The sequence below is a fragment of the Pan troglodytes genome, chromosome 6 (genome assembly GCF_028858775.2).
Source record: "Pan troglodytes isolate AG18354 chromosome 6, NHGRI_mPanTro3-v2.0_pri, whole genome shotgun sequence".
NCBI classification, from domain to species: Eukaryota; Metazoa; Chordata; class Mammalia; order Primates; family Hominidae; genus Pan; species Pan troglodytes.
The window spans coordinates 40,631,812-40,657,424 of NC_072404.2; the positions used below are offsets into that span (position 1 = coordinate 40,631,812).

The window sequence follows — 25,613 nt, forward strand, 5'->3', positions numbered from 1 at the left end:
AAGCTGGTAAGGCTATATTAATAAAGACTAAATACCCTTTAAGGCAAAAAGTATTAGTAGAGTTAAACAGGGACACTTCGTAATGATAAAGATTTTAGTTTAATAAGATGAAGTAATAATTCTAAATTTCCAGGCATTTAAAAACATGGCCTCAAAATATATACTTTTAAAAGTTGTCAGAACTATGAAACAAATAGAAAAATTCACAACCCTAATGGGGAATTTTATCACACTTAATGCCAGTCATTAAAGCAGACAAAAATCAGGAATGATCTGGATAATTTGAGCAACATGAATAACACAGGAAGAGCACTTTACCTTATCACCCCTGAACAGACATTTTTTTCAAGCACACATGAAGCAGTTACCAAAGTTGACCACATGCTAGGCCATAAAACAAGCTTCAACACTTCCACGAGATTGAATTCATATAGTCTAGTTTTTCTGATCATGCTATAATTATGCTGGAACTCAAGAGTAAGAGGATAACTAGAAAATTCAGATAGGTTTGGAAGTTAGGAAATACACTTCCGAACAACTTATTGCCAAAGAAGAAAGCATATGAAAATTAGAAAACAATTGTACTGAATGTTAATGAAAGTATTATGTATTAAATGTATAGGATACAAATAAAACAATACTTAAAGAAAAAAGAGAAGGATTAAAAATTAATAAACAAATTATCTATCTTATGAAGTTAGAAACATTTACCAAATTAAACTCAAGGGAAGTAGAAAGAATAAAATAATAAGAATAGGAGTAAAATAAATGAAATAAGAAACAAACATAATAAAAAGCCTCAACAAAGATCAAATTCTGTTCTTGAAAAAAATTAAATTAATAAACCTCTGGTGAGACTGCTCAAAGGAAGAAAAAGAGAGCAGGCACAAATAAACAGTAGTCTTTAAATGATATCACTATAGATCCTAGAGTCAATCAAAAGATAATAAAAGGATATTATGATCAAGCTTATGTCAAAACAAATTGAAAATATAGATGAATGGGAAAACATATAATTGACCCAAGAAGAAACAAAATCAGAATAGTAGCATAACTGCTAAAGAAAGAGAATGTCTTCATTGGTGAGCTGTACTAAAATTTAAGTCAAAGCAACACCAATTTTATAGTCTTCAGTAAAATAGAAAAAGTGTGACTTTTCAGATTATTTATGAGGCTAAAAAAACCTCAATATCAAATGCCACAAGGCATTACAAGAAAAAAATTGCAAGTCAATTTTGCCATAAAAATACATGCAAAAATTCCAAAAAAAAATTACCAATCAAGTCCAGCAAAATATAACAAGGCTAACATATGTGCCAAAACTGGTTTCATTCCAGGAATGCAATGTTGGCTTACTATTAGAAAATCACTCAACTCATTACATTAATAGATTACAGGATAAAACAATATATTAACTCAACAGATGCAGAAAAAAATGTTTGATAAAAATTTTTGAGCTCCAATTATAAGATATTCACAAACTTGGGATAGAAGACAATTTCTTAAACCTTAAAGTTTATCTTTAAGAAAGCTACAGGAAACCTATACTTAATGGTGAAGCTTTGAAGATGTTCCTTTTGAAATAAAGAATGAGTGAAGAATGCCAGCATCATCACTTCTGTTCAACATTGTAAGAAATCCTAGTCAATGTAGTAAAACAAGAAAAAAAAATAAGATAAAAGGTATATGGATTCATAATAAATAATAAAAACTGACAATATAGATATAAATATATAGTTGAATATCCAAAATAATATACAGATAAATTATTAGAATTAATCACAAGGTTTAATAAGGTTGCAGGATACAAAAATCAATATTATTTCCACATAGCAGCAATAAATAAAAATTTTAATTTTTAAAGTTTTGTAGCAATGAAGGGAAAGCTTCCTTTTTGCCCTTGGAGGCTTCACTGAAAAATCAAGTCATAAAAAGGCAGAAAAATAAGAGAAAAAGCATAAAATTTATTACTCCTATGCACACGGGGAAAATCGGAGTGATTGGCCAATACTTCAAAGGGTACAGATGCTTGTAGAGCCTTCTTCTTAGGGGAAAGAGAGATGGGGAAGTGTGGATGATTTTAGGGGAATAATAAATGATTTTTAGGAATTTGGTGGGCTTGAAGAAAACAATGGTCCAGGACAGAGTCTGTTGGACTCACAGAGCAGACTTTTGTTTGTGACAAAACTCTGTCCAGGTTTGTTGATAGACTTTAGTCTCCCTTCTTGTGGTATGGGTTCAGTTAATGAAAACTCAGGGAAGGGACTGGAAGTCATTGTTTTCTTCTTTGGTAAGTCTAGAATTAGGCAGATAAGGAAACTTCATGATTGAGAGGCAGGAGGAGGGAGAGGAGAAACAATTGTTCTCCCAGGTAAGAGAACTGAAAACTGGTCCAGTCTTTATGTAGATGGCGGGCGGGGGCGGAATCTCTTCTAGCATCTGTTGATCTCTAAGGGCCTTTAATTCAAAATATATTATAACGCCATGAAGCCATATTTTAGGGTAAAGTTCCATGAGCTCCTGCATTCGTTATTTACAATAGCCTTAAAAAATGAAATTCGTAGGAGTAAATTTATAAAAAGGTATGTAAATCTCTATGGAGAAATTATAATACTATTGAGATATATTCTAAAAACTAATGAAATGCAGAAATATATCATGACTATTGTTCGGAAACTGAATATCCTAAGATAATCAATTTTCAAATTGATCTCTGAAGATTCAGTAGAATGCCAAGAGGAATTTGGTAGAACTTGGTAAGTTGTCTCTAAAACTTATACAGAAATGCAAAGGGCCAAAAATAGCCGCGACACTGTTGACTAAAAAGGAAAAAAATGGGAGAGCTTAACTAACCACATATCAAACTTATCATGAAAGAATAATAATGAAAGCTGTGGTATGGGCGCTAAAGTAGACAACTTAGCAAATGGAATATAAAAGGAGTACAGGGAAAGATGCCCACATATAGGTAAATGATTTGTTTCAGTGGTAACATTGCAAAGCAGTAAGGAAAGGGTGTTCTTTTCAATTATATAAAAAATTGAACATTTATGTGGGAGAAAATTTAAATGAAAACCTACTGGATTATATGTCAAATTGGTTCCAGGTGGATTATAGACCTAAATTCACAAGAAAATACGACGTTGAAAAAATAATGTGACAAAACACAAAACACTGTACTCATGAAGGAAAATATTGATACATTTAATTACTTAAAACTAGAAATTTCTGTTCATCAAAGTATATTAAAAATGTGAAAAGACAAGCTATAGAATGGAAAATGACATTTGCAAAATATATAATTGACCAAGATCTAGTATTTGTAATATATAAAAACTACTGCAAATCAGTAAGAAAAAGATTTTAAAAGACAGAAGAAGACATAGAAAAATGGGCAAGAATTAACTTCAGAAAAGAAGTTATCCAAATGGACAAAAAACTATGAAAAGGTGTTTAATCTCATTAAAAAGCAAGGAAAAGTAAATTAAATCACAATGATATATGAGTATGCATATTGGCCTAACTTAAAACCTTTGACAATATCAAATGTTGCTGAGGATGTACAGCATCAGAAATGCTTATCTTGTGTGAACTGGAGAATAATTAGTACAACTATTCTGGAAAATTACGTGCCTTAAACTAGTAAAACTAAGGATTTGTGTTTCCCGTGACCTTGAAATTCCACACTGAGTACACACCCTACAGAAGTGTGAATTATGTGCACCATAATAGATATGAAAAATATTTGTAATAGCACTAATTATAAGAGCCTCAAATTGGAGGCAAAACAAATGCCTATTAGCAGTAGAATAGATAAAGAAATTATGGTGTATTTCATACAATGGAATACTTTACAGCAACAAAAAAATGAAGAAACTGCATATGCTTGCAGCAACATAAAAAAACTTTAAAAACATAATATAAAGGTCAAAGACAGAGACATTAAAGATACCATATGATCTCATTTATATGAAATTCAAAACTAACCAAAATTAAATTATCATATTTAGCAATGCACACATAGGTAATTGTATTAGTCCATTTTTCAAACTGCTGATAAAGACATACCCAAGACTGGGCAATTTACAAAAGAAAGAGGTTTATTGGACTTACAGTTCCACATGGCTGTGGATGCTTCACAGTCATGGCAGAAGGCAAGGAGGAGCAAGTCACATCTTACATGGATGGCAGCAGTCAAAGAGCAAGCTTATGCACAGAAATCCCATCTTTAAAACCATCAGATCTTGTAAGACCCATTCACTATCACAAGAACAGCATAGGAAAGAGCTGTCCCCATGATTCAGTCATCTCCCACTGGGTCCCTTCCATAACATGTGGGAATTATGGGAGCTACAGGATGAGATTTGGGTGGGGACACAGATCCAAACCATATCAGTGACAAAACTCTAAAGCAAAGCAGGAAATCACTTTTTATAAGAGTCCAGATTGAAATATCTTTGTGGGGAGAGGAAGGAGATGTACAGAGAGGGGCTGGCAGAGTCTCTTTTTTGCTCTAGCTGGCAGGTTCAAGGGTGTTCAGGTTATTTTGGAAGCAGTGCAGAGAAGGGAGCCAGACTAGAAACAGGGAGGTGATCAACTGGGTCTTGGTTACATACAGAAAACAGCAGAGACAGCTGAAAGATCCTTCTCTGTGTTCAGAGCCATCATCTATCAGTAGCATCCAGTGATAGCAGGAACACTGATGCCAACATTTTTCAAAGTCTGCAGAAATGACTTGGCTCCTCCACAGAGCCTTGTGAGTCAGTTCAGAAGAAATCAATATCCATCTTCTGTTCTCTTGCTGCCTGCTGAGGGGACCTGGAATCCTTAAGTTTTGCTCCTGGTTTCCCACTTCAGTATTCATCCAAAGAGTCTCCTCCTGCTTGTTTTCATTCTTTCTGCCCTTCCTTGTCCCCCAGGGTGGAGATCTGAAGTGCATAATACCCCACTATGCGGTGATGTTAGCCCCAGAGCACAGCTGAACACAGCATTCCTCAGGAGAGGATTCATCCTCTATATAGGGAACACTGGAGATATTGCTGCCCTAACTCCAAAGAACTAATCACCAAAGCTTGGGACTTTGGGCCCATGGTAGGCAACTGGAAGAGCTATCTGGGGCAAATGGTGTAACTCAAACATCATCATAACTATCTGACAGACTTTAAGTAGGCCAATCCAATGTTCTCAAACCTGGCTGCATCATGAATCACTCAAGGAATTTATTTTTTATCTAGATTTCTGAACCCCCAACCCCAGAGATTCTGACTTACTGGGTTCTGGGTAGAACATGGAAATCTGTATTTATAGCAACTCACCCAGGCGATTCATCCAGGTGGCTCTGGTGCAACTCTTCAATGGGCTGGTACTTAGGAGCAGCCCCAGGGGTCAGAGCTCAAGTTCCTCATGGCCAGGAACTGTGTAGGCCTCCTTTGCTTACATCTAAGTGGTTTCCCCTGGTCCAACCGGAACACGAATGTTATCTCCTTAGTCCAACTTTATCACTTCTTCTAACCATCTAGATATCTGCTAGTAAAACTCAAGACATCTCTAATTCTTCCTCTTTCCACTAGAGATTTAAATGCATTTTTTTCACATAAAGATGGACTTTAATCTAATGTAGTTATGCATGCATATAAATGCCTAAACAAGAGCCAAGTTGGGAAATATGGCCATGTGTTGATGTGATGTCTTGGAACAAGGAAGGACAACTCTGCAGAGGTGTTTTGAGGGCTATACCAACATGCTGATGTGATCCCTTATCAAAGCACTCTAGAGCAGCCATTCTTAAATATTTTGGCCTCAAAAAGACCAAACAAGTCCTTTATGATTGCTTATGTGTATTGTATGCATTGATATTTACATGGATATTTATAATCCATTCATGTTAAAAATTAAAACTGAAAAAATATTTGTTTATAAATCATTTACAAATAACAATAATAAACTCACTATATTAACATAAATATCTTTTATATGAAAATAACTATTTTCAACAAAATTTAGTGAGAAAAGTAACATTGTTTTAACTTTATGCAAATCTTTTTAAGTTTGACTTAATAGAAGACAGATTTTCATATCTTCTGCATTCAATCTGTTGCAATATGCTGTTTTGATGGAAATATATAAGGAAAATCAGTCTTCACAAATATGTGGTCAGAAAAAAAAGTATTTTAATCTGCCTCTGCACTTAATCTGTTGCATTATAACATGCCATGTAACCTCTGGAAAATTCCACTGTACACATGACAGAACAAAAATGAAAAAGGCAAGTAACATTTTAGTACTGTTGTAAAAAGAGTTTTGACCTCACAGACCCCCAAGATTCTCAGACTTGGCCCCTCCTTCCCCACTCTCCCCACTCCCATCCTAGTTCTGGACCATGCTTTGGAGACTGAAGACTGCTTCTTCAAAGAAAAGCAGTGTGCTCCTTTCTTTGCCAATAGACAGCCGTTGCTGTAACACTGTTCTCTTGGACACAAAGCTGAGCTGGATGAGGCAGGCAAGCTAAGGGACTGTTTGCATCCATTTGCAGAGCTGGTGAAAGCGCTAACTTATAGCCAATGCTGATTGAGGCTTCGTTCCAGGCAACAAACACCTCAGCAGGTTCACCTGGTGATTAAACCTGCCTCTGCTGGAGGCAAAAGCCTAATGCCCTACTCACACTGGGGACAGGTGACTGCTTGAATTGAGGAAGAGAATAGTCAAGATTCACCTCAAAGTTGATGGCATTTGCCAGGGTTCTGAGTTTGAGCAACAAACAGCACTCATGTTTGTCAGAATGAGCCTCTGAGCCACCTCCCCATGCACTTGAGCAGTTCCCCTTCTGAGAATATGTTTCCCTCAGATATCTGCTTGTCCAACATCCTTGCTTTCCTCAGATCTTTGCCCACATGGTGCTTTCTAATAGAGGCCCACCCAGACTACATTGTTTAATACTGCAGCTGCCAGCCCAGCAATCTGGATGCCCGACTATCTGGCGTTTTTCTTTTGCAGTAGTATGTATTGCCTTCTAACATACTGTACAATGTGCTTATTGGCTATGTTTATTGTTGATATCTCCCATGAGACAAAGATCTTTGTTTTATTCAATGTTGTATTCCCAAGGACAGAACCACACCCAAAATAGAGTAGATACCAATAAATATTAGCTTAATGAACGCACAGGTAATATTTACACATGGAGGGGCAGAGGAGAACATCAGCTTCCTGTAAGCAGCCTACTCCCAAGAGAAGGGGAAGGCAGAGCTAAGCATGCTTGGTTTATTCTCTGCAAATTCATGATGCATGGTTCAGCCATTCCTTTTCATCAGAGTGACTGAAGGGCAAATAGGAATTGGGAATGTGATATCTCCACAGTGAAAGAAGACATCAGGAATGGAAAAGAAGAACCCACCCCTGATATCCCTAACACTTTGTTCTTAACTCATTTGCATTCAACTCCTAAGCCCATGCTCAGTTTAAGCCTGTGGTGATCCTCAGAGATCAGAAATTCCAGCAAGAGCATTCTGCTCCCTCTTCAACAGGCACTCCCCCAGTGCCAAGCATTGCACCTGCACCCTTTGTTTCCTTATTGTTTCTCAGCTCCAAAGCCACCCTTCTATTCACTTCTCTTGATGGTGGGGTGAGTACTTTGCAAACCAAATTTCTCAGACTACCTCAATCATTGACTTCCTGTCTGCCAAAAGGAGATAGGCAGGAGACTGCAAGCAAGCAAGAGCATAATTGCGGGAGTGGGAGTTGGGGGGTGGCAGTGGGCAGTTCTTCCTCCAAGCCCCAGCCTTGCCATCTCCTCAGTTACTAGCAGCATCCAGGCACTATTTGTCCTCAGTTGCATGGAGCTCACCCCCAGAGTCCCAGCATCAGCCCTGGGGCCTCCTCTGAACTCTTAGGATAACTCTACCCTTTATTTTTTGTTCCTCCAGTCTTAGGAATATGAGCAGTTTTCTGCAGTTAGACTCTCTATGTTACTCCTCCTTCCTGCTCTTTCATTCCTCCCATAGCCATAGGATCAGTTCCCTGCATTGAGTCTCTCTATCTAAAATACCTAGTATGGTTTCTCTTTCCTTGCCTGGATGGACCCTAACTCATACAGCTTCTCTGTAGATACTTTTGGGAACATCAGTGGACAAGTTAGAATTCATCCGCAGGGAGCTCTGATGTGGGTCAGAAAATTTACTAATTAAATTTCTACAAGAGTGCAAATCCATTCCTTATTCCATTTCTCTTTCCTAAGTATGCCCTTCCGCATTGTCCAATATAAGTGGGGTGACCATACACACCAATGCACCCAAGACAGTCCAGGTTTTTGCCTGTTATCCCAGCAAAATTATTAATATAGCTTCCTTTCTCTCTCAAAACTATCTAGTTTGGGTGATAAATTATATGGTCACTGTAAATATAGACCATCATATGTTCTACAGTGAAACTCAATGACGACATTAAGATACTACAGCAAGGAGGCGTTGAGCTACCTGACTTCAAACTATACTACAAGGCCACAGTAACCAAAACAGCATGATACTGGTACCAAAACAGATATGTAGACCTATGGAACAGAACAGAGGCCTCAGAAATAATGCCACACATCTACAACCATCTGATCTTTGACAAACCTGACAGAAACAAGCAATGGGAAAAGATTCCCTATTTAATAAATTGTGTTGGGGAAATAGGCTAGCCATATGCAGAAAACTGAAAGTGGACCCGTTCCTTATGCCTTATACAAAAATTAACTCAAGATGGATTAAAGACTTAAATGTAAGACCTAAAACTATAAAAACCCTAGAAGAAAACCTAGGCAATACCATTAGGACATAGGTATGGGCAAAGACTTTATGACTAAAACACCAAAATCAAAGGCAACAAAAGCCAAAATTGGTAAATGGGACCTAATTAAACTAAAGAGCTTCTGCACAGCAAAAGAAACTAACATCAGAGTGAACAGGCAACCTACAGAATGGGAGAAAATTTTTGCAATCTATCCATCTGACAAAGGGCTAATATCCAGAATCTACAAAGAACTTAAACAAACTTACAAGAAAAAACAAACCCATCAAAAAGTGGGCAAAGGATATGAACAGACACTTCTCAAAAATAGACATTTATGCAGCTAACAAATGTATGAAAAAAGTTCATCATCAATTGGTCATTAGAGAAATGCAAATCAAAACCACAATGAGATACCATCTCATGCCAGTTAGAATGGCAATCCTTAAAAAGCCAGGAAACAACAGATGCTGGAGAGGATGTAGAGAAATAGGAACGCTTTTACACTTTGGTGGGAATGTAAATTAGTTCAACCATTGTGGAAGACAGTGTGGTGATTCCTCAAGGATCTAGAACCGGTAATACCATTTGACCCAGCAATCCCATTACTAGGTATATACCCAAAGGATTATAAATCATTCTACTATAAAAACACATGCACACATTTGTTTATTGCAGCACTGTTCACAATAGCAAAGACTTGGAACCAACCCAAATGTCCATCAATAGCCTGGATAAAGAAAATGTGGCACATATACACCATAGAATACTATGCAGCCATAAAAAAGGATGAGTTCATGTCCTTTGCAGGGACATAGATGAAGCTGGAAACCATCATTCTCAGCAAACTAACACAGGAACAGAAAACCAAACACCGCATGTCCTCACTCCTAAGTGTCAGTTGAACAATGAGAACACATGGACACAAGGAAGGGAACATCACACACTGGAGCCTGTTGTGGGGTGGAGGGCTAGGGGAGGGATAGCATTAGGAGAAATACCTAATGTAGATGACGGGTTGATGGGTGTAGCAAACAAGCATGGCACGTGTATACCTATGTAACAAACCTGCATGTTCTGCACATGTATCCCAGAACTTAAAGTATAATAATAAAAAAAAGAAAAAAAAAAGACACTCCAGCAATAAAATACCAATTACAAGTTGTTCCAAATTTGAATATAAACTCCTTCTCATCATGAATTTTCTGAAATTAAAATTAAATGATTAAGTTCAATGATTAATGTACAAAGATATTAAACCTCAAAGGAGTTGAAGTCCAAAATCATATTCTCTTCACTTTGTAATTTAAAGTTCAAAGAAAATTAATGTCCAAAATATATCCCAATTTCTTATCCAACTGCTTTGTTATATTTCTCAATGTTCCTAGGCCATGCACAAAATGTTGGAGTTGAGATGTCCAAATATAACTTCCTTTTTCCTCATGAGCATCTTGAACAGATTATAAAATAAAACAAAGAGAACAGAGAAGAGACTAAAACAACACCCTTATTACTAACAAATGTGACTTGTGCCTACAGGCAAGAAAGCCTGTTAACAATGAACTCTGGAACTGGTCTTCCCCACTGTGGCATAAACAGCTACTGTTCACCCATGCCTGTGTTTGTCCCCTCTTCCGGGCACAACTACACTATATCTTTCTCAGCCTCCCTTATGGTTAACTCTGTTCATGTCATTGAATTTTGGCCAATGGAACGTGGAAAAAAATTCTGCACACCCTCCTAATATGGTCCATAAAAATTTCCCAAGTGTGTTTCATGCTTTCACACCCTCCCCTCATTTGCAAGCTGAATGAAGAGGACTCTCAGGGCTTAGAAGAGGGCAAAGCCACCAGATGGAAGAACACTAGGTCTCAGCATTACTGCATGGAATAGAGCCTGTTTCTTTACCACCAATCCTCATTGAACGGTGACATAAGTGAGAAACAAACATTTATTTTTGTTCAGCTACGGAATGTTTGGAAGTTGTTTGTTTCACTGGTTAGCCTATCCTGCCTGATACACCCACAAAATCCCTGGAAGCGCTGATGCAGGACAGGTTTTCCTGTGGCAGGAAGTGAACTGCTCAGGTGAGACAGAGACGCGGAAGAAACTTCTGACCCTATGGACAGCTCGCCCCACGAAAAAGAGGGCGAGGCTGAGCTGAGCATGCTCAGTAGAATCTTTCCACATTCAATCCAAGCAGCTTAAGCCCCTCTTTCTTCCCTGGTAGGAGTGAGGGAGCTTCTTTCCAGAGGCTAAAATAATCACACTGCCACATGGAAGGAAACAGCTCCCCACCGAAAATGTGTTTTCTTTTTGTGCAGCTCTTTTCTTGATCTCTAGAAATCTTTCCCTTTGTTCCCCATCAGATTCTATATACTGTTTCTCAAGACACACCCCCTCTTAGCATCCTTAGCAGGTATAAGACAGAGAGGCACTACATTTCTCTCTTCTGACTAGCCCATGAATGCCAGTCACATGGTCCCCTTTGGCCAAGCTTGGGTGAGAGTTAAAGGAGAAACAGCCCTTCCTGACCTCTCTCCCCACCTGCTCCAGATTCCAGAGTCCATGAAGGGTCATTCTCAGCAGACATAATAAGGATCCTGGATGCATTCTTCTTTTTAACAATGAGGTCATTTCCTCACAAATCACCAGGCTCTTCCTAAGGAAAGTTTGCACCCACAGCAATGCCCAGAGTCCACCTGCTTTACAGACCCACCTTCCTTCCCTGCCTTTATTTGAAAAGGAGAGAGAAAAGCTCCAATCTTCATCATAACAAAACTAATGCTGGGATGAATCCACTTCAATGTGCTTGCCATGCTCGTAGTCCCTACTGAGGGACAATACCCTGCATAGCCCTGGATACTTGGACCTATGTTTTGTCCCACACGGCCTCCACCTCCCAACCAAAACAGATGAGGCAGAGGTGGATGCCCATGGATTGGTCAGCACACTATGGCTGAGAGATAAGCCAGTTAACGGGAATTGAAACCCAAAGTTCATGATGTAGAATTCAAATGAGATAAGTCACAATGAACCATCTCAAAACCATGAAACAGCAGGACCCGTGAGTAAACAGAGGAAGTCAGCTCATGGACAAAGGACAAGGGCACAGTTGTAGACAGACATGCAAATGATGAGAGGATAGCGGAGGGACAGGAGGCAGAGCGCACAGCCTGGAGGAAATTATTCACAGATATCTTGGAACCTGTCCGTTGTTCAGTGCTTTCTTTCCATGTCTATGTTTATAATAAGCCCCTTTTTCCTTGACCTGACTTGGGTGGTCAAGGTCACTGTGCCTTGCCTGATTGAGACAACTCAGTTGCACAATTGCATAATTAGACTGTGATAAGTGATCCAGAAAACCATGATCATATGGGCTTCTCCTCTTCCTACCTAAAATAGCAGATGCCTTGAGGTACAAACTTTGGGAAAAGGGTATGAATAAGCACTAGATAGTTTTGCAAGATTTGCACTCTAGGAAAAAGGAGAGTAAGCTAGGTGAATTATTGGGATATTCTTTAGGTTACTATGAGATTTGGAGGTTACAGTTAGAAAAAAAAGTTTCCTGCAGCAAAACCCATGCCAAATTGAAAAATTCTCTAGACTACATGGGAGGTCTTCAAGGAAATCATGGTGCTGGTTAAAAATAATAATAATAAAAGATGAAAGATTTTGACTTCTTTTCTTCTGGGGATGGGAGAACTAAAGCCAGGCCTCAGTGTCATCTTTCCACCCAGGAGCAAGACTGAGCCCTTCCACTGTGGGACGTTGAGGCCTGAATAAGACCCTTCCAAGCAAAGGTGAAAGAGGCTCTGAGCACAAGTACCCATAAACATGGGCTGCGGTAACATAGGAACCCAGAACCCTAATCATCAAAGCCAATGGATGTCTCTAAGAAAGGGAGTGATTGTCCTGACAGAGTTTTAAGAGCCAAAAGGCTTTGTGGACTCAACCTCCAAAACAGAGCAGATGGGAGGAGGGATGGTGAGAAGGCTTATTCCCAAGCCAAGCCCTGGAGAGGATGGCAAAGTGGCAGGTGGAAAGCGTGGTGGATGTGGAGTCCCATGTGAGACAGGATATCCCGGCTGATGCCTCACAAATCCTCGCACTTGCTGCCTCTCATTGCGCCTCCTGTTTCTATCTTCAGTAAAGGCTTGAGGCTATTTGGAGCCCAGAAGCCAGCAGCTGAAGGGAACAGGCAATTGGCCAGGCCAGCTCCTCAGCCCAAGGAAGGCAGGCCTGGGGCAATGCGCACTGGCCAGTAACATCAGAGGGCCCACTGGAAACACATCCAAGTCCCCATGACTCACAACTGTCATAGCTGCGAAGCAGTGTCATCTTTCTTCCTGAAGATTTCCTGTATCACCCCAGGAGCAAAAGGGATGATTGAATTTTGCTCTGGAAATAAGTAATGGGTCACTGGGGACATGAATAGAACTATAGCTTCCTTAAGAAGCAATCTCTCTTAAGAAATTATAAAGCAAGTGGCTCCCCTGCTCAGTGGTGTCTGTGGCATTGTACTCCCAGTCTTTCAGGATAAGTCTAAAACAGTTTGGCACTCAGTTCCAAGCTCACCTATGGAAAAGGAGGAACTCCAAAATCTGTAGAATAAATAAAGTAATAAGGTATGCCTGCCCTAAATGGAGAAAGTCCAGCCAGTATTATTAAAAACTTTCAGTCTTTAAAATTTATAACATGGAAAGCTGTACTATATTGAAGTATCTGGGTCTCCCCAAAAACAATAACATTAGGGAGGAAATCAAATGAGAAGAATCTAAGATTGACAGTTCAACTAGCCAAATCGCCAAATAATCTGCAGGCACAGTGGGAGAGTGGACTGTTATTAAATAAACCTCTGGTGAATTTTCTTTATTAAAGAGCAAGAAGTCAGCTGGTTTCAAAGCCCTGGGAATGTGGGGATGTAGACCCTTTCAGCGATAGCCAAAAGTGAGAGTTAGGAAGGGTCTAAAACCTCTGCTCCCCCTTCACTAGAAAGCCAGCCCTGGGGAGGGAGGGACCAGGCAGCAGCCCCACTCTGCACCACACAACACTCTGTTACTCCCGCCTGGCCTATTAGTCTCTCCCTTAGCCTGATCTAAGTAACTCTAACCCAAACAAGGAGAAAATCAAAGTTGGGAATTACAGCATTCCTGACCAAGAAAGATTGAGGGTCAACCTGCAAAAAGTAAGCCCCAAAGTCAAGGAAAGGGAATGAGATCTGGACACAGAGCTGCACTCAACATCCAGCATGACCCTCAGCAGGATGCACCACTAGGCACAGTAGTGTCTACGCTTGTCCAGCAGACATGGCAGGGTGAGCTTGCTCTCGGCAGAAGAGAGAAACCTCCCACTAAGGGAAGAAGGAGCTGGGTACATGAGATTGGCCCAGTAAGATAAACCTTCTCCTCAAAATAAGAGGGGCAGCTCTCATAGTATTGTAGTCTTGGTCACTCGTGTTTGCCCCCTGAGTCGGTTTCCATGGACTCCCGTTTAAACCCTGGAGGCAGGCAGGCAGGGTCACTAGAAGTCTGTGAGGCATTAGGACTACTCTGTCCCCCTCTGAAAAAATATAACACAGATGGAGAAAGAAGTGCTGCTGACCCTCAAATCTCCAAAGGCCTGAATGGGGGTGGCCCAGAGCAACAAACTGCCTACTTGCAACAAGCCTGCTTGCAGAAGACAGGACTTTGGCGGGAGAGGAGACCAACCACTCCTGAGGACCTGCCCCTTGCTGCCTCTCATTGCACCTACTGTTTCTATCATTGATAAAGGAAAGATGTTGCATGCACCACTCTATTTCACATTTAAGTTCAAGGTTCTGGGGAAATGAGTCCCACAACACTGGCAGAACGAATGTCTACTCCATGACAGGGCTGCCACAGTATGGTAGCAGACAGGACTTTTCATCAATAACAGCCTCTGGAAACCATGGGGAGAAAGTGTCCTGCATAACCAAGCGGAGGCAAAAACCAGGGAAGCATGGATTAGACAATGAAACGATTCAAGTGAAACAACAAAACAATTCAAGGGGGGGAAATAAAGGCCCAGTCATTCATAGTACTGCAAAGTGATTAATCTAAAATGCAAATTTGATGACATCAGATCCTATTTAAAATCTCTGCCTTTTCTCTGTTCCCACACAGCCTCTCCTATCAGACATAATGAACTACTGCTAGGATTATTGCAGTAGTCTTCTGACTGTCACCAGTCTCACCTCACTGTACTCCTCCACTTCCCCACTGCTTTCACAACAATCAGTGTAAATCTCCAAACTCATCAGGGCCCTCCTTACCTCTAGCAATGTTCCCAGACTTCCTATACCCTTGGGGCGAAAGTCTACACACATTATAGGCCTTATAACAGCCTCCATCCATTCATTCATTCATTTAACAAATATTTATCAAGTGCCAACTCCATCCCAGACTACTGTTAAGAGTGGTAGGGAACAGTAAACCAAAGACCAAAAGTCCCTGACTTTAGGAAGTTACATTCTGCGGGCAAAATTTAGCACCCCTCTGTGTTCAGCTCTTCTGCATTCAGTGGTGTGGGCACAGGTTTTTACCAGCTCATGGAGACCAAGGGTGCACATCTCTTCCCTACTCTGCATTCAGTGACATTGCTTTGGTAGCTTGAAATCAAGCTGGGTGGGAATATTTACACCGTGGAAATCAGAAGTCACTACAAATAAGCAGACACTAGGCTTTTTCTTTTTCAAGAACAGGTACGTGAACATTTAGCAGCATACTTTTGTACCTTAGTCCAGGCTGCTCTCTGTGCCTAGAAATCTCTTCTTCTTGTCATCTGCCTGATGAATACCTACCTTCAAGACTTAGTTCAAATATCAAAGCAGTTTTGGACCCAAGAGGGAGAGCAGACTCCTCCCTCTGAGCTGCCTCTGTACCATGCACACACCCAGAACACTTTCAGCACTTACCTAGTCATGTGACTGTCACCCCACTGTACTGTAAATTTCTTGGAGCCAGGGATGAGTCAGGCATGACTCATCAATATCCCCAGCCCCTGGTATAGTGCCTGGCCCAGTTCCTGGACCACTCTAAAATAAATTCCTGTTGAATACATTTGGAGCCAGGAAAAAATATGTATCTTATTTTAACAGCTGTCATCAGACTTCATTTTAGGAGAGGAATCAAGTATGAGGTGAAATGAGCCCAAATTGTGGAAATGACCTGGGATATTTAGGTATAGTAATATGTAACATTGAGATTTCCTTTTCTGAGCTAAAATTATTCCATACCTACAAGATATTCACAATGTGAATGCCTTATGTAAATGGTTGGACTGGTGAATGTTAAGAAAAATGGCTGAGTTCTGTAACTGAGTTAATGGGGTGCTGAACAGGGAAGATATGAGCAACAAGCACGGGGATCCCTAGACTGAATTTGCTCAGAATAAGGAAGCTGGAGCCAGAAGTGACCACAATTAATAAGCCCCCTGGGAATTTATGAAAATCTTGTGAGGCTCTGGATACTCCAGAATCCTTGGGCTAGGGCTTTAAATTCATCTCATCTAGACATGAAAAAACAGGGTGGCCTAATTTGACAGCTTAATCAGGAAGAAGTGGGTAACATGGATGGATGAATGGATGGATGGATGGATGGATGGATGGATGGATGGATGAAAGGAAGGGTAGATGAATGGATAGATGGATATCTGAAAGCAGAAGTTGTGAATGGCTTAGTAGTGGAGGTGGCAAGTGAGATTATATTAGGCCATTCTTGCACTGATATAAAGAAGTATCTGGGTCTGGGTAACTACAGATAAAACAGATTTAATTGGTTCTTGGTTCTGCAGGCTTTACAGGAAGCATGATGCTGTCATCTGCTTCTGCTGAGGGCCTCACTAATCTTACAATAATGGCAGAAGGTGACAGGGAGCCAGTATGTCACATGGCAAGAGAGAGAGGGAGAAGGCACCACACTCTCTTAAACAACCAGATGTCATGTGAACTACCAGAGCAAGAACTCACTCATCATTAGGGGATGGGGCTAAGACAGTCAGGAGGGATCCACCCCCATGACAAAAACATCTCCCACTAGGCCCCATCTCCAACATTGGGGATTACATTTCAACATGAGATTTGGAGGGGACAGACATCTAAGCCATATCATTTCATCTCTGGCTCCCAAATATCATGTCCTTCTCACATTACAAAATACAATCATACCTTCCCAGTAGTTCCCCAAAGTCTTAAGTCTTTCCAGCATTAAGTCCAAAGTCATCAGAGACTCAGTCTCCTTCCACCATCAGCCTGTAAAATCAAAGACAAGTTATTTGCTTCCAAGATACAATGGTGGCACAAGCATTGGGTAAACATTCCCATTCCAAAAGAAAGAAATTCACCAAAAGAAAGGGGCAATAGGCACCACACAAGTCTAAAACCAAGAAGGACAGTCATCGCATTTTAAAGCTCCAAAATAATCCCCTTTGACTTCATGTCCCGCACCCTGGTATGATGGGTGGGCTCCCAAGGCCTTGGGCAGACCCACCCCTGTGGCTTTGCAGGGTGCAGTACACATGGCTGTTCTCAAGGGTTGGAGTGGAGTACTTGTGGCTTTTCCAGGCAGAGTTTGCAAGCTGCCAATCTACCATGTTGGGGTCTGGAAGGTAGCGGCCCCCTTCCTATAGCTCCACTAGGCAGTGTCCCAGTGGGGACTCTGTGTAGAGGCTCCAATCCCACATTTCCCCCTGCCATTGCCCTAGTAGAGTTTCTCTGTTGGGGCTCCACCCTGCAACAGGCTTCTGCCTGGGCACCAAGCTCTTCCATAATCATCTGAAATCTAGGTGGAAGCCTCATTCATGCTTACATTGTGAGCATCTGAAGACTTAACATCATGTGACAACTGCCAAGGCATGGCTTGCACCCTCTAGAGCTGCAGCCCAAGCTGTACCTTGGCCCCTTTGAGTCATGCCTGAAGCCAGAGTGGCCAGGATGCAGGGAGCAGTGTGGCAGCACAGGGAAGCAAGGCCATAGGCCTGGCCCCCTAAGCTAATTTTCTCCTAGGCCTTTGGGCCTATGATGGAAGGGACCACCCCAAGACTTCTAAAGTGCCTTCAAGGCCTTTTTCCCATTCTCTCAGGTATTAACAATTGGCTCCCTTTAGGTCAGGCTAATTTCCCTAGCAAGTGGTTGCTCCACAGCATGCTTGAACTTCTCTCCTGAAAATTATTTTCTTTCCTACTACATGGCCTGTTTATTAGTCCATTTTCATGCTGCTGATAGAGACATACCCGAGACTGTGTGATCTATTCAGGAAAAAGGGTTTAATGGACTTACAGTTCCACATGGCTGGGGAGGCCTCACAATCATGGTGGAAGGCAAGGAGGAGCAAATTATGTCTTACATGGATGGTAGCAGGCAAAGAGAGAGAGAACTCCTCTTTATAAAATGATCAGGTCTCATGAGAATTATTCACTATCACAAGAACAGCACAGGAAATACTTCCCCCCATGATTCAATTATCTCACACTAGGTCTCTCCCACAACACATGGGAATTCAAGATGAGATTTGGGTGAGGACACAGCCTAACCATATCAGCTAGCGTGAAAATTCTCCAAATTTTTATGCTGTGCTTCCCTTTTAAATATAAGTTCCAGTTTCAGGTCATTTCTTTGCTTGCACATATAAACACTGGCTGTTTGAAGCAACTAGGCCACTTCTTGAACACTTTGCTGCTTAGAAATTTCTACTGCCAGATACCCTAGGCCATCACTCTTAAGTTCAAACTTCTATAGAGCCTTAGGGCCTGGAAAAAATGCAGCCAAGCTCTTTACTAAAGCATAACATGGGTGACTTTACTCCAGTTCCTAATAACTTCATTTCCATCTGAGACCTCATCAGCCTGGACTTCAATATCTCTATCAGCATTTTGGTCACAACCATTTAGCCAGTCTACAAGTTGCAAACTTTCCTTCATCTTCCTGTCTTCTTCTGAAACCTCCAAATTCTTCCAATCTCTGCCCATTACCCAGTTCCAATGCTGGATCCACATTTTTAGGTACCTTTATAGCAATGCCCAACTCCTCAGTACTAATTTTGTGTTATGCCATTCTTACACTGCTATAAAAAAAAGGTACCTGAGGCTGGCTAATTTATAGAGAAAAAAAGCTTTAATTGGCTCATGATTCTGCAGGCTTTACATGAAGCATGGTGCTGGCACCCACCTCTGGGGAGGCCTCAGGGAGCTTACACCATGGTGAAAGGTGAAGGCAGAGCCAATGTGTCACATGATCAGAGCAGGAGCAAGAGAGAGGTGGAGGTATCACACTCTTTTAAACAACGGGATCTCACATGAACTACCAGAGAGCAAGAACTCACTCTTCACCAAGCAGATAGGGCTAAGCCATTCATGAGGGAGCCACCTCCTACCAGGCCACCACCTCCAACATTGAGGGTTACATTTCAACATGAGATTTGGAGGGGACAAACATCCAAACCATAACAGAGATGAAAGCCAAGACAGCTGGACTAGGTGGGGCAAGCCAGGAACAGGCTTCAGAAACAGCCTAGGCAGGAGGCAGGAAGACAAGACGGCAGGAAGCAGTGGAGAACAAAGCAGGCTCCTCATCATTCAACTTCCCCTGAGTGCAGCAAAGGGGCCTTATTGTCAGCCCCTAACTGATCATTGATAACTAAAGTTATAACAACTCATACCTGTAAGGGCCATGGTGAGTTAGAGCTGGCAAGAGCCCTAATGATACACAGTCTTCTCTTGAAAGAGGAGAAGACTGAGGCCCAGAGAAGTGAGTAAATTTCCCAACAAGCAGAGAGTTGAGACTGGAATCTGGCTTCCCACCCCAGCCCAGTGCTCTTGGAACTAGAGGACGGTCCTCACCCAGTCAGCTAAGGGGAGCCTTGGCATGCTGGCCACCACCAGCCCAGTGATGCTAGGAAAGTTGCAGTGCTTATCTATCTGTGTGCGCCTCCCTTTGCTCAAATGTAATGTAGAAACAATAATACAGCCTGTCAGGATCTTCTTGTAAGAACTAAATTACTTAATATTTTAAAACATAGTGGTGTCATATTTGAGCTCACATTACCCTAAGATTCACTCTACCATCAGGCTGCTACAAGGAATTCAAAGATTCCTGGGTAGAGACCTGATGAAAATGGGCACCGGTTAAAAAAAAAAAGGAGGGATAATTTGGGGGTGGGGGTGTCATTTACATTGTCCCCAGGTCCTACCCCTGGAATTGTGCAAGGGCCACAATAGTCAGAAATGGATTGTTTCATGGGATGTTCAATGAAAACTCAGTTAAACCGTGAGACCATCTTGTCTTATTGCTTAAAACCACTGAAAGCTGAAAGGGTAGGATCTTTGGAGCTTCTGGGTAACATCCTCTGAGGACCCTAGGAATGGTGAATGAGGGAGGAAGGGAGTAGGGAGAGAAGAATTTAAAGTGAGCAGAGCCAGGCAAACTCTCCCTGCATGAGCAACTAACAGGAAAACCCAGGTCCCATGTGAAGTACCAAGTTAAAGGACCCCAGCAGGCCATGTTGGTTCCCTTTCCCCTTTCTGGACTTACTGCTCCATCAAGGCTAAGCAGACCATTGGCTCTCCCTTTTCCTCTGTTCTCATGGCTCCCACTACCTCTGCTTTTTTCAGCAACAGATGTATTTTTCAAGGATCCTGCTCCTGGGAAGTACTTCCTCTATCACTTCACTTATCTCACCTGGTGCACTATACCTAATTATCAGCTTAATTGCCTGCTTCCACCACTGACCAGTTACAATCAGGTATATTCTATTCTCGTCTCTATGGCATTATCATTCCAAAACAATAGTAGACACTCTTTGCATATTTATTGGATGAATGAATTAATGAATGAATGCATGGAACTCTTCATGACAATGAAATTCAGGCCCTAGTCCCACACATAAGTAATTAAAGGTCAAAGTGACCATACTGAGCAAGTTCCTGAGCCTTTGCTAGTGAAAAACAGGGCCCTTGGAGCAACATTGGTCTTTCTTGGAAGCTTAGTAAAAATACAGACTCTCAGGCTGAATCTAAACTTGCATTTTAACAAGATCCCCAGATGATTCCCACACATTGAAGATCGAGAAGCCCTGTTCTAAGGGATAACGTCTTCCAGAGAGTTTAGCTGCTTCCGGCGCCCTACCTCAAGGGTCTGATTCAAGGAATGAGATGGAAGGCTGCAAATACAGGCAGATCACTAAGTTCTCTGGCCCTGGGGCTCCATCATCAGTCTACCCTCCACCGCAGATTGGCCTAGAGATCCCCAAATATGAGGCAACGAATCAAGCGCTCCCTGAGAGGGTGTCGAGCCCCAGTGCCTCCTGGAGGCCTCCAGCTGTGCGGAGTCATGCTTTTGGCAGCACCTGGCTGCTATTGTTAGGAGAGAATGAGGAGCTGCGGGGACAGTGGCACTGTACATGCTGACTAAAAGGCAGGGCTCCTATCTGCATTTGGAATGACATACCCAATTCTATTTGGGAAAGAAGCACAATGGCCCTTTATTAAAGGATTTCAATGGCAGAAACTAGCCAAATGGACCAGGAAATGATTAAGAGACAAAAGTCAAGGCATTGTGTGTGCACCATGCTTAGCCCAGTCCTGAAAGTCCTATTATAATGGCCACTGTTCCTGTAGCCCCTCCTGAGCCCCACCACCCTCCTCAGAAACACTGTGGCTCCTTGGACACACTGCAAGGCCTATTTGTCTCTCCTCAAGGAAAAGGGTGTAAAACTACAGCAAACTTTGCCAGGCACTGGGAGGGATGGTGGGGCAGGGAGAGATGAAGGGGCAAAATACAGGTGGGACAGGAGGTGACAGCCATAGACCACAAGCGGATTAGGGAAGGATGCAGACAGCAGAATTTGTAAATGTTGTACTGCAGCTTGGAAGGGAGGAGAGAAAGAAGAGGGAAGGGAAATATCACTGCTGTCCCACATCATGGAGCAAGATGTCAGGAAGCCCAAGTTCAAAACCCTTACCCCACGTACTGGCTATGTGACTAAGGCATTTTGCTTATGCTTTTTGGATCTCATTTTCCTGGTCTGCAACATGCAGATGCTGATATTAGCTGTACGTGGTGATATGCCAATGAAATTAACTGAAATGAAGCATAGGAAAGTGCTTAGCACAGTTCTTGACACATAAACTGTGAATTCTAATTCAGAAAGAACTAAAAATTGCTTCCTTTGCCTGTCAACTAGTACATACAGCACTGCCCCAGTCCTGCCCATGTCACCCCCTGAGAAAGGCTTAAGGCATGATTCCTCTCAAGATATTAGAGGTTGGTGCAAAAGCTGTTGCAGTTTTTGCCATTACTTTTAATACAACCTAATATTTGTATTTAAGTGGGGACTTCAAAAGAGTCAATGGCTTCTGTTTCAAAAGAAAGACTCTCTAATCATGGAAATGGTATCAGGAGGTCCGAGAAGGACCTAGGCTGATATCTCTTGAGTCATGACCTCTATGGGACCACTTTCCTACTCAGCCTCTGTCTGAGACCATTGAATATGATCTGAATCCAGCTTTCTTTGAGCAGGGTTAGAGAGAAATGCTCTGACAGCAGAAAAAGACTTGGAATGCCAGGAGCTCTGCTGCAGGACTCCAGCAGTGAGGGTCAGTGGGTGGCAGGAGTCACTGGGGAATCAGGCCTGGGAGTCACGGCTGCAGGTCACATGGCAGAGCCTGAGTCCCCCATACAGACACACAACCTGGGCCTGCCCCCCACTCCTGGACAGTAGAGACCCATAACCACTGCTCCATAGGAGTTGGGAAGTTAGAAGGTCTACATTTGGTTCATGAACCACAAGATGGGGCCACCAAGATGACAATCATTCTGATAGCCAAAAGGATCTGGATCTCAGCATGGACAGTGTAGCCACTGAGCACTGATGAGCCACAATTCTCGTGGGGTGGGGCCAGGAAGGTAATGTTCTGACAGGTGGTGGGACTTGGATGCATGGGGATGTGGGGGTGGCAAGAGCACAGAGCCAAGCTGAGATCAAAATGGTGGCCCTTAGGGCCCCTTATCCAAAACCTGACACAAAGAGGGTGGCCCACTCCTGCTTCCTTGCAGACAGTCTTGAGGAGAGGGCAGTGGAAGACAAGACAAGGGCTTCTAGAGAGAGTGGAGCAGCCAGGCCCCGGGTGTTGGGACAAGTGTCACTGCATTATTTGGGGGTCTGGGAAGGGGATGGAGGTCAAGGTCAGAGGCACAGCCTCAGAAAAGCTGGACGGAGCAATAGTGAGTGCCCAGGTAGCAGACTACACACACCTGATGAGGACTGGTCCACCCACTCAAGGAGTCCAGGGAGACCAGAGGCAGAGGGGTCAGTTGGCTGAGAGGCGGCCGTCACGGTAGAATTGGTGACAGATATGGAAGAACATGTTGGTGCCCACTAGAATCATAAAACTGAAATGGCTGCAGAGTCACTAGAGTAATTCTAAAGCCTCCAGGGCGGTTTTGAGTCAGGTGCTCAAAGATGCTGTCCACATTCAGCTGGAGTGGCCACAATGCCAGTCGTCACTTCAAAACAGACACCCAGAAGAGGCAGCAGGGCCCAGCCCTTAGGAAAGAGTTGGAGAAGATGAATGAAGCAGAGCTGTCACCCAAAATAAAAGGCTATTTGTGGTGGTAGTAAGTACAAAGTGAAGAACCGAGGTGGGAGGTAGACCATATCTTATGAGAAATGACCACAGTGAGGTCACACATGCCTTCCTTTTATGCAAATAGAAAGACCCAGGTCCCTATACATTTCAATAAGCCTTTCTTCTTTCCCAGGGTCATCCCTCTCCGTCAGCTCCAGGAGGCTGCCCTAACGCTCTGCCCTCAAAGAGAGAACTGGAAGGGTACTTGGCCAGGTGTACCTTCCTGGGCTCTTCCAAGGTGACAGCTCTCACCCTGTGCTGCAGGTGGCCCTGTGCATGGTGCCACTTCTCACTGCTTACCAGGGCACAAGGACACCGGTGGTTCCCAAAATGGGTCACAGCAGGATGGCCTGCATCAGATTCACCAGGGAGGGCTATAAGAAGGCAGACTTCTTCTTTTTCTTTCTTTCTTTTTTTTTTTTTTTTGAGACAGAGTTTACTCTTGTTGCCCAGGCTGGAGTGCAATGGTGCGACTTTGGCTCACTGTAACCTCCACCTCCCGGGTTCAAGCAATTCTTCTGCCTCAGCCCCTCCAGTAGCTGGAATTACAGGCGCCTGCCACCACACCTGGCTGATTTTTTGTACTTTTAGTAGAGACGGGGTTTCACCATGTTGGCCAGGCTGGTCCCGAACTCCTGTCCTCAAATGATCCACCCGCCTCAGCCTCCCAAAATGCTGGGATTACAGGTGTGAACCACCGTGCCTGGCAAAGAAGGCAGACTTCTAAACCTAGAAATTCTGATGCAATAACATGCAGGAAAGAGCCCAGGAATTTGCAAAAATGTTTCAACTCCGCAGGCAATTGTGAAGCATGGTCAAATTTGGAAAATATTGATCTACACAAAACAATACAACTATCCAAATATTAAAAATGACTTCACAAAAGGTAGCTAAGAGTGTGTGTCCAATTTTGTAAATATATATGCAATATACTTTTTAGTATATAATAAGTGTATAACTCTGATTCTGTAAACACACACACACTCAAGCATGCGCACATATCTGAGTTGTAGGATGATAGAGGTTTTTCTTCTTTATTCCTTTCTCAACTGACTTTCTATAATAAACACGTATTCTGTTCGTAATGAAAATATGATTTTGTGAGTGCTGGGGAGCAGATTATGACATATTTGGACTCCCAGAGTGGCTTAGCTCAGACTCTCCGTGTGTGGGTTTCCTAGAAACGCAATGCCTCCCAGAGAGGCGTGCTGTCCCCTTCCTTTCTTCTGAAGAGTGTTTGTATGTGTTTGTTTCAATACACTCTTCATTCTGACTAGCAGACTGCACGGCTGGCTTTTGTAAATGAACGCTCATTTCACTCGATTAAATTAATATATTGACTTTTTTTTTCCACAAGAGTTGAGGAAGAGATCAGGGCTGGGGGGCTGGGCATGCATTCAGGATAGGGCTCTAGTCAGCAGGAAATGAAAGAGCTGAGCAAGGAAACTGAGGTTGATATCAACATGGTGGGGAGGAGAGGCTGCTGTGCGGAGGCTCCCCTGTGCTGCAGGTGGCCCTGTGCTTAGTGCCAGGGGTCTCCCTGGGGACCCCAGACCCCTGTCAAGCCATAGCAGCGTCATGCCAGGGCTGAGTCTGCTGTTGCTCTCCCTGGGGCAGGAGGGGAGAAGATCTGGTGTGAGTCCAGCGTGAGTGCTTTCACACTGGTGAAGAACAAGTTTCTGGAGTGAGAAAGAACTGGATTCAAAATCTGAGTCTGGCACTGAACACTCAGGCATGTTACTGTCCTTCACTAAGCCCAGTTTCCTCTCATCTAGTAGGGATGATAACAGCATCTATTCAATGGATTTCTTGATCACGACCATTGTCCAGCTCCCAAGACCCCATCGCCACCCACCCTCCTCAGGATGCAGTGACAGTGTGGGCCTGCTCTGAAGACTCAGGGTTGGGGCCAGATGTTTAGAGGAGGTGTTTGCTTTTTTCTCCCCTTCAGCCATTGAGACAATATTTGTTACCAATACTGAGATTCTTCATCCTCTGCTTCACTTCTGACTGGAGGCAGCCTGAGGGGAAAACTTTTTTGAGAGGGAGAAACTGCTGGGAAGGTCCCTGGCTCTTGAGGGAGACTCACAGGAAGCGACACTGAGTATTAAGGGTCTGGATGTGATGTCTGGAATGACTGCAGCCATCACATTCCAGCCTGAGGACACAGCCAGTGCTGAGAGAGTAAGACCCGGGTCTTTGCT

General features: G+C 42.7%; 1 protein-coding gene across 1 annotated transcript in view; it reads left to right on the forward strand.

Moving 5' to 3' along the window:
• Nucleotides 1-23,651, forward strand: part of NPSR1 (neuropeptide S receptor 1) — a 219,770-nt gene extending 196,119 nt beyond the window's left edge. The window contains exon 9 of the mRNA XM_063815294.1: nucleotides 23,543-23,651. Within this exon, the coding sequence (XP_063671364.1) occupies nucleotides 23,543-23,651 (109 nt within the window). The remainder of the gene's footprint in view (nucleotides 1-23,542) is intronic.
• The last annotated feature ends 1,962 nt before the right edge of the window (nucleotides 23,652-25,613 follow it).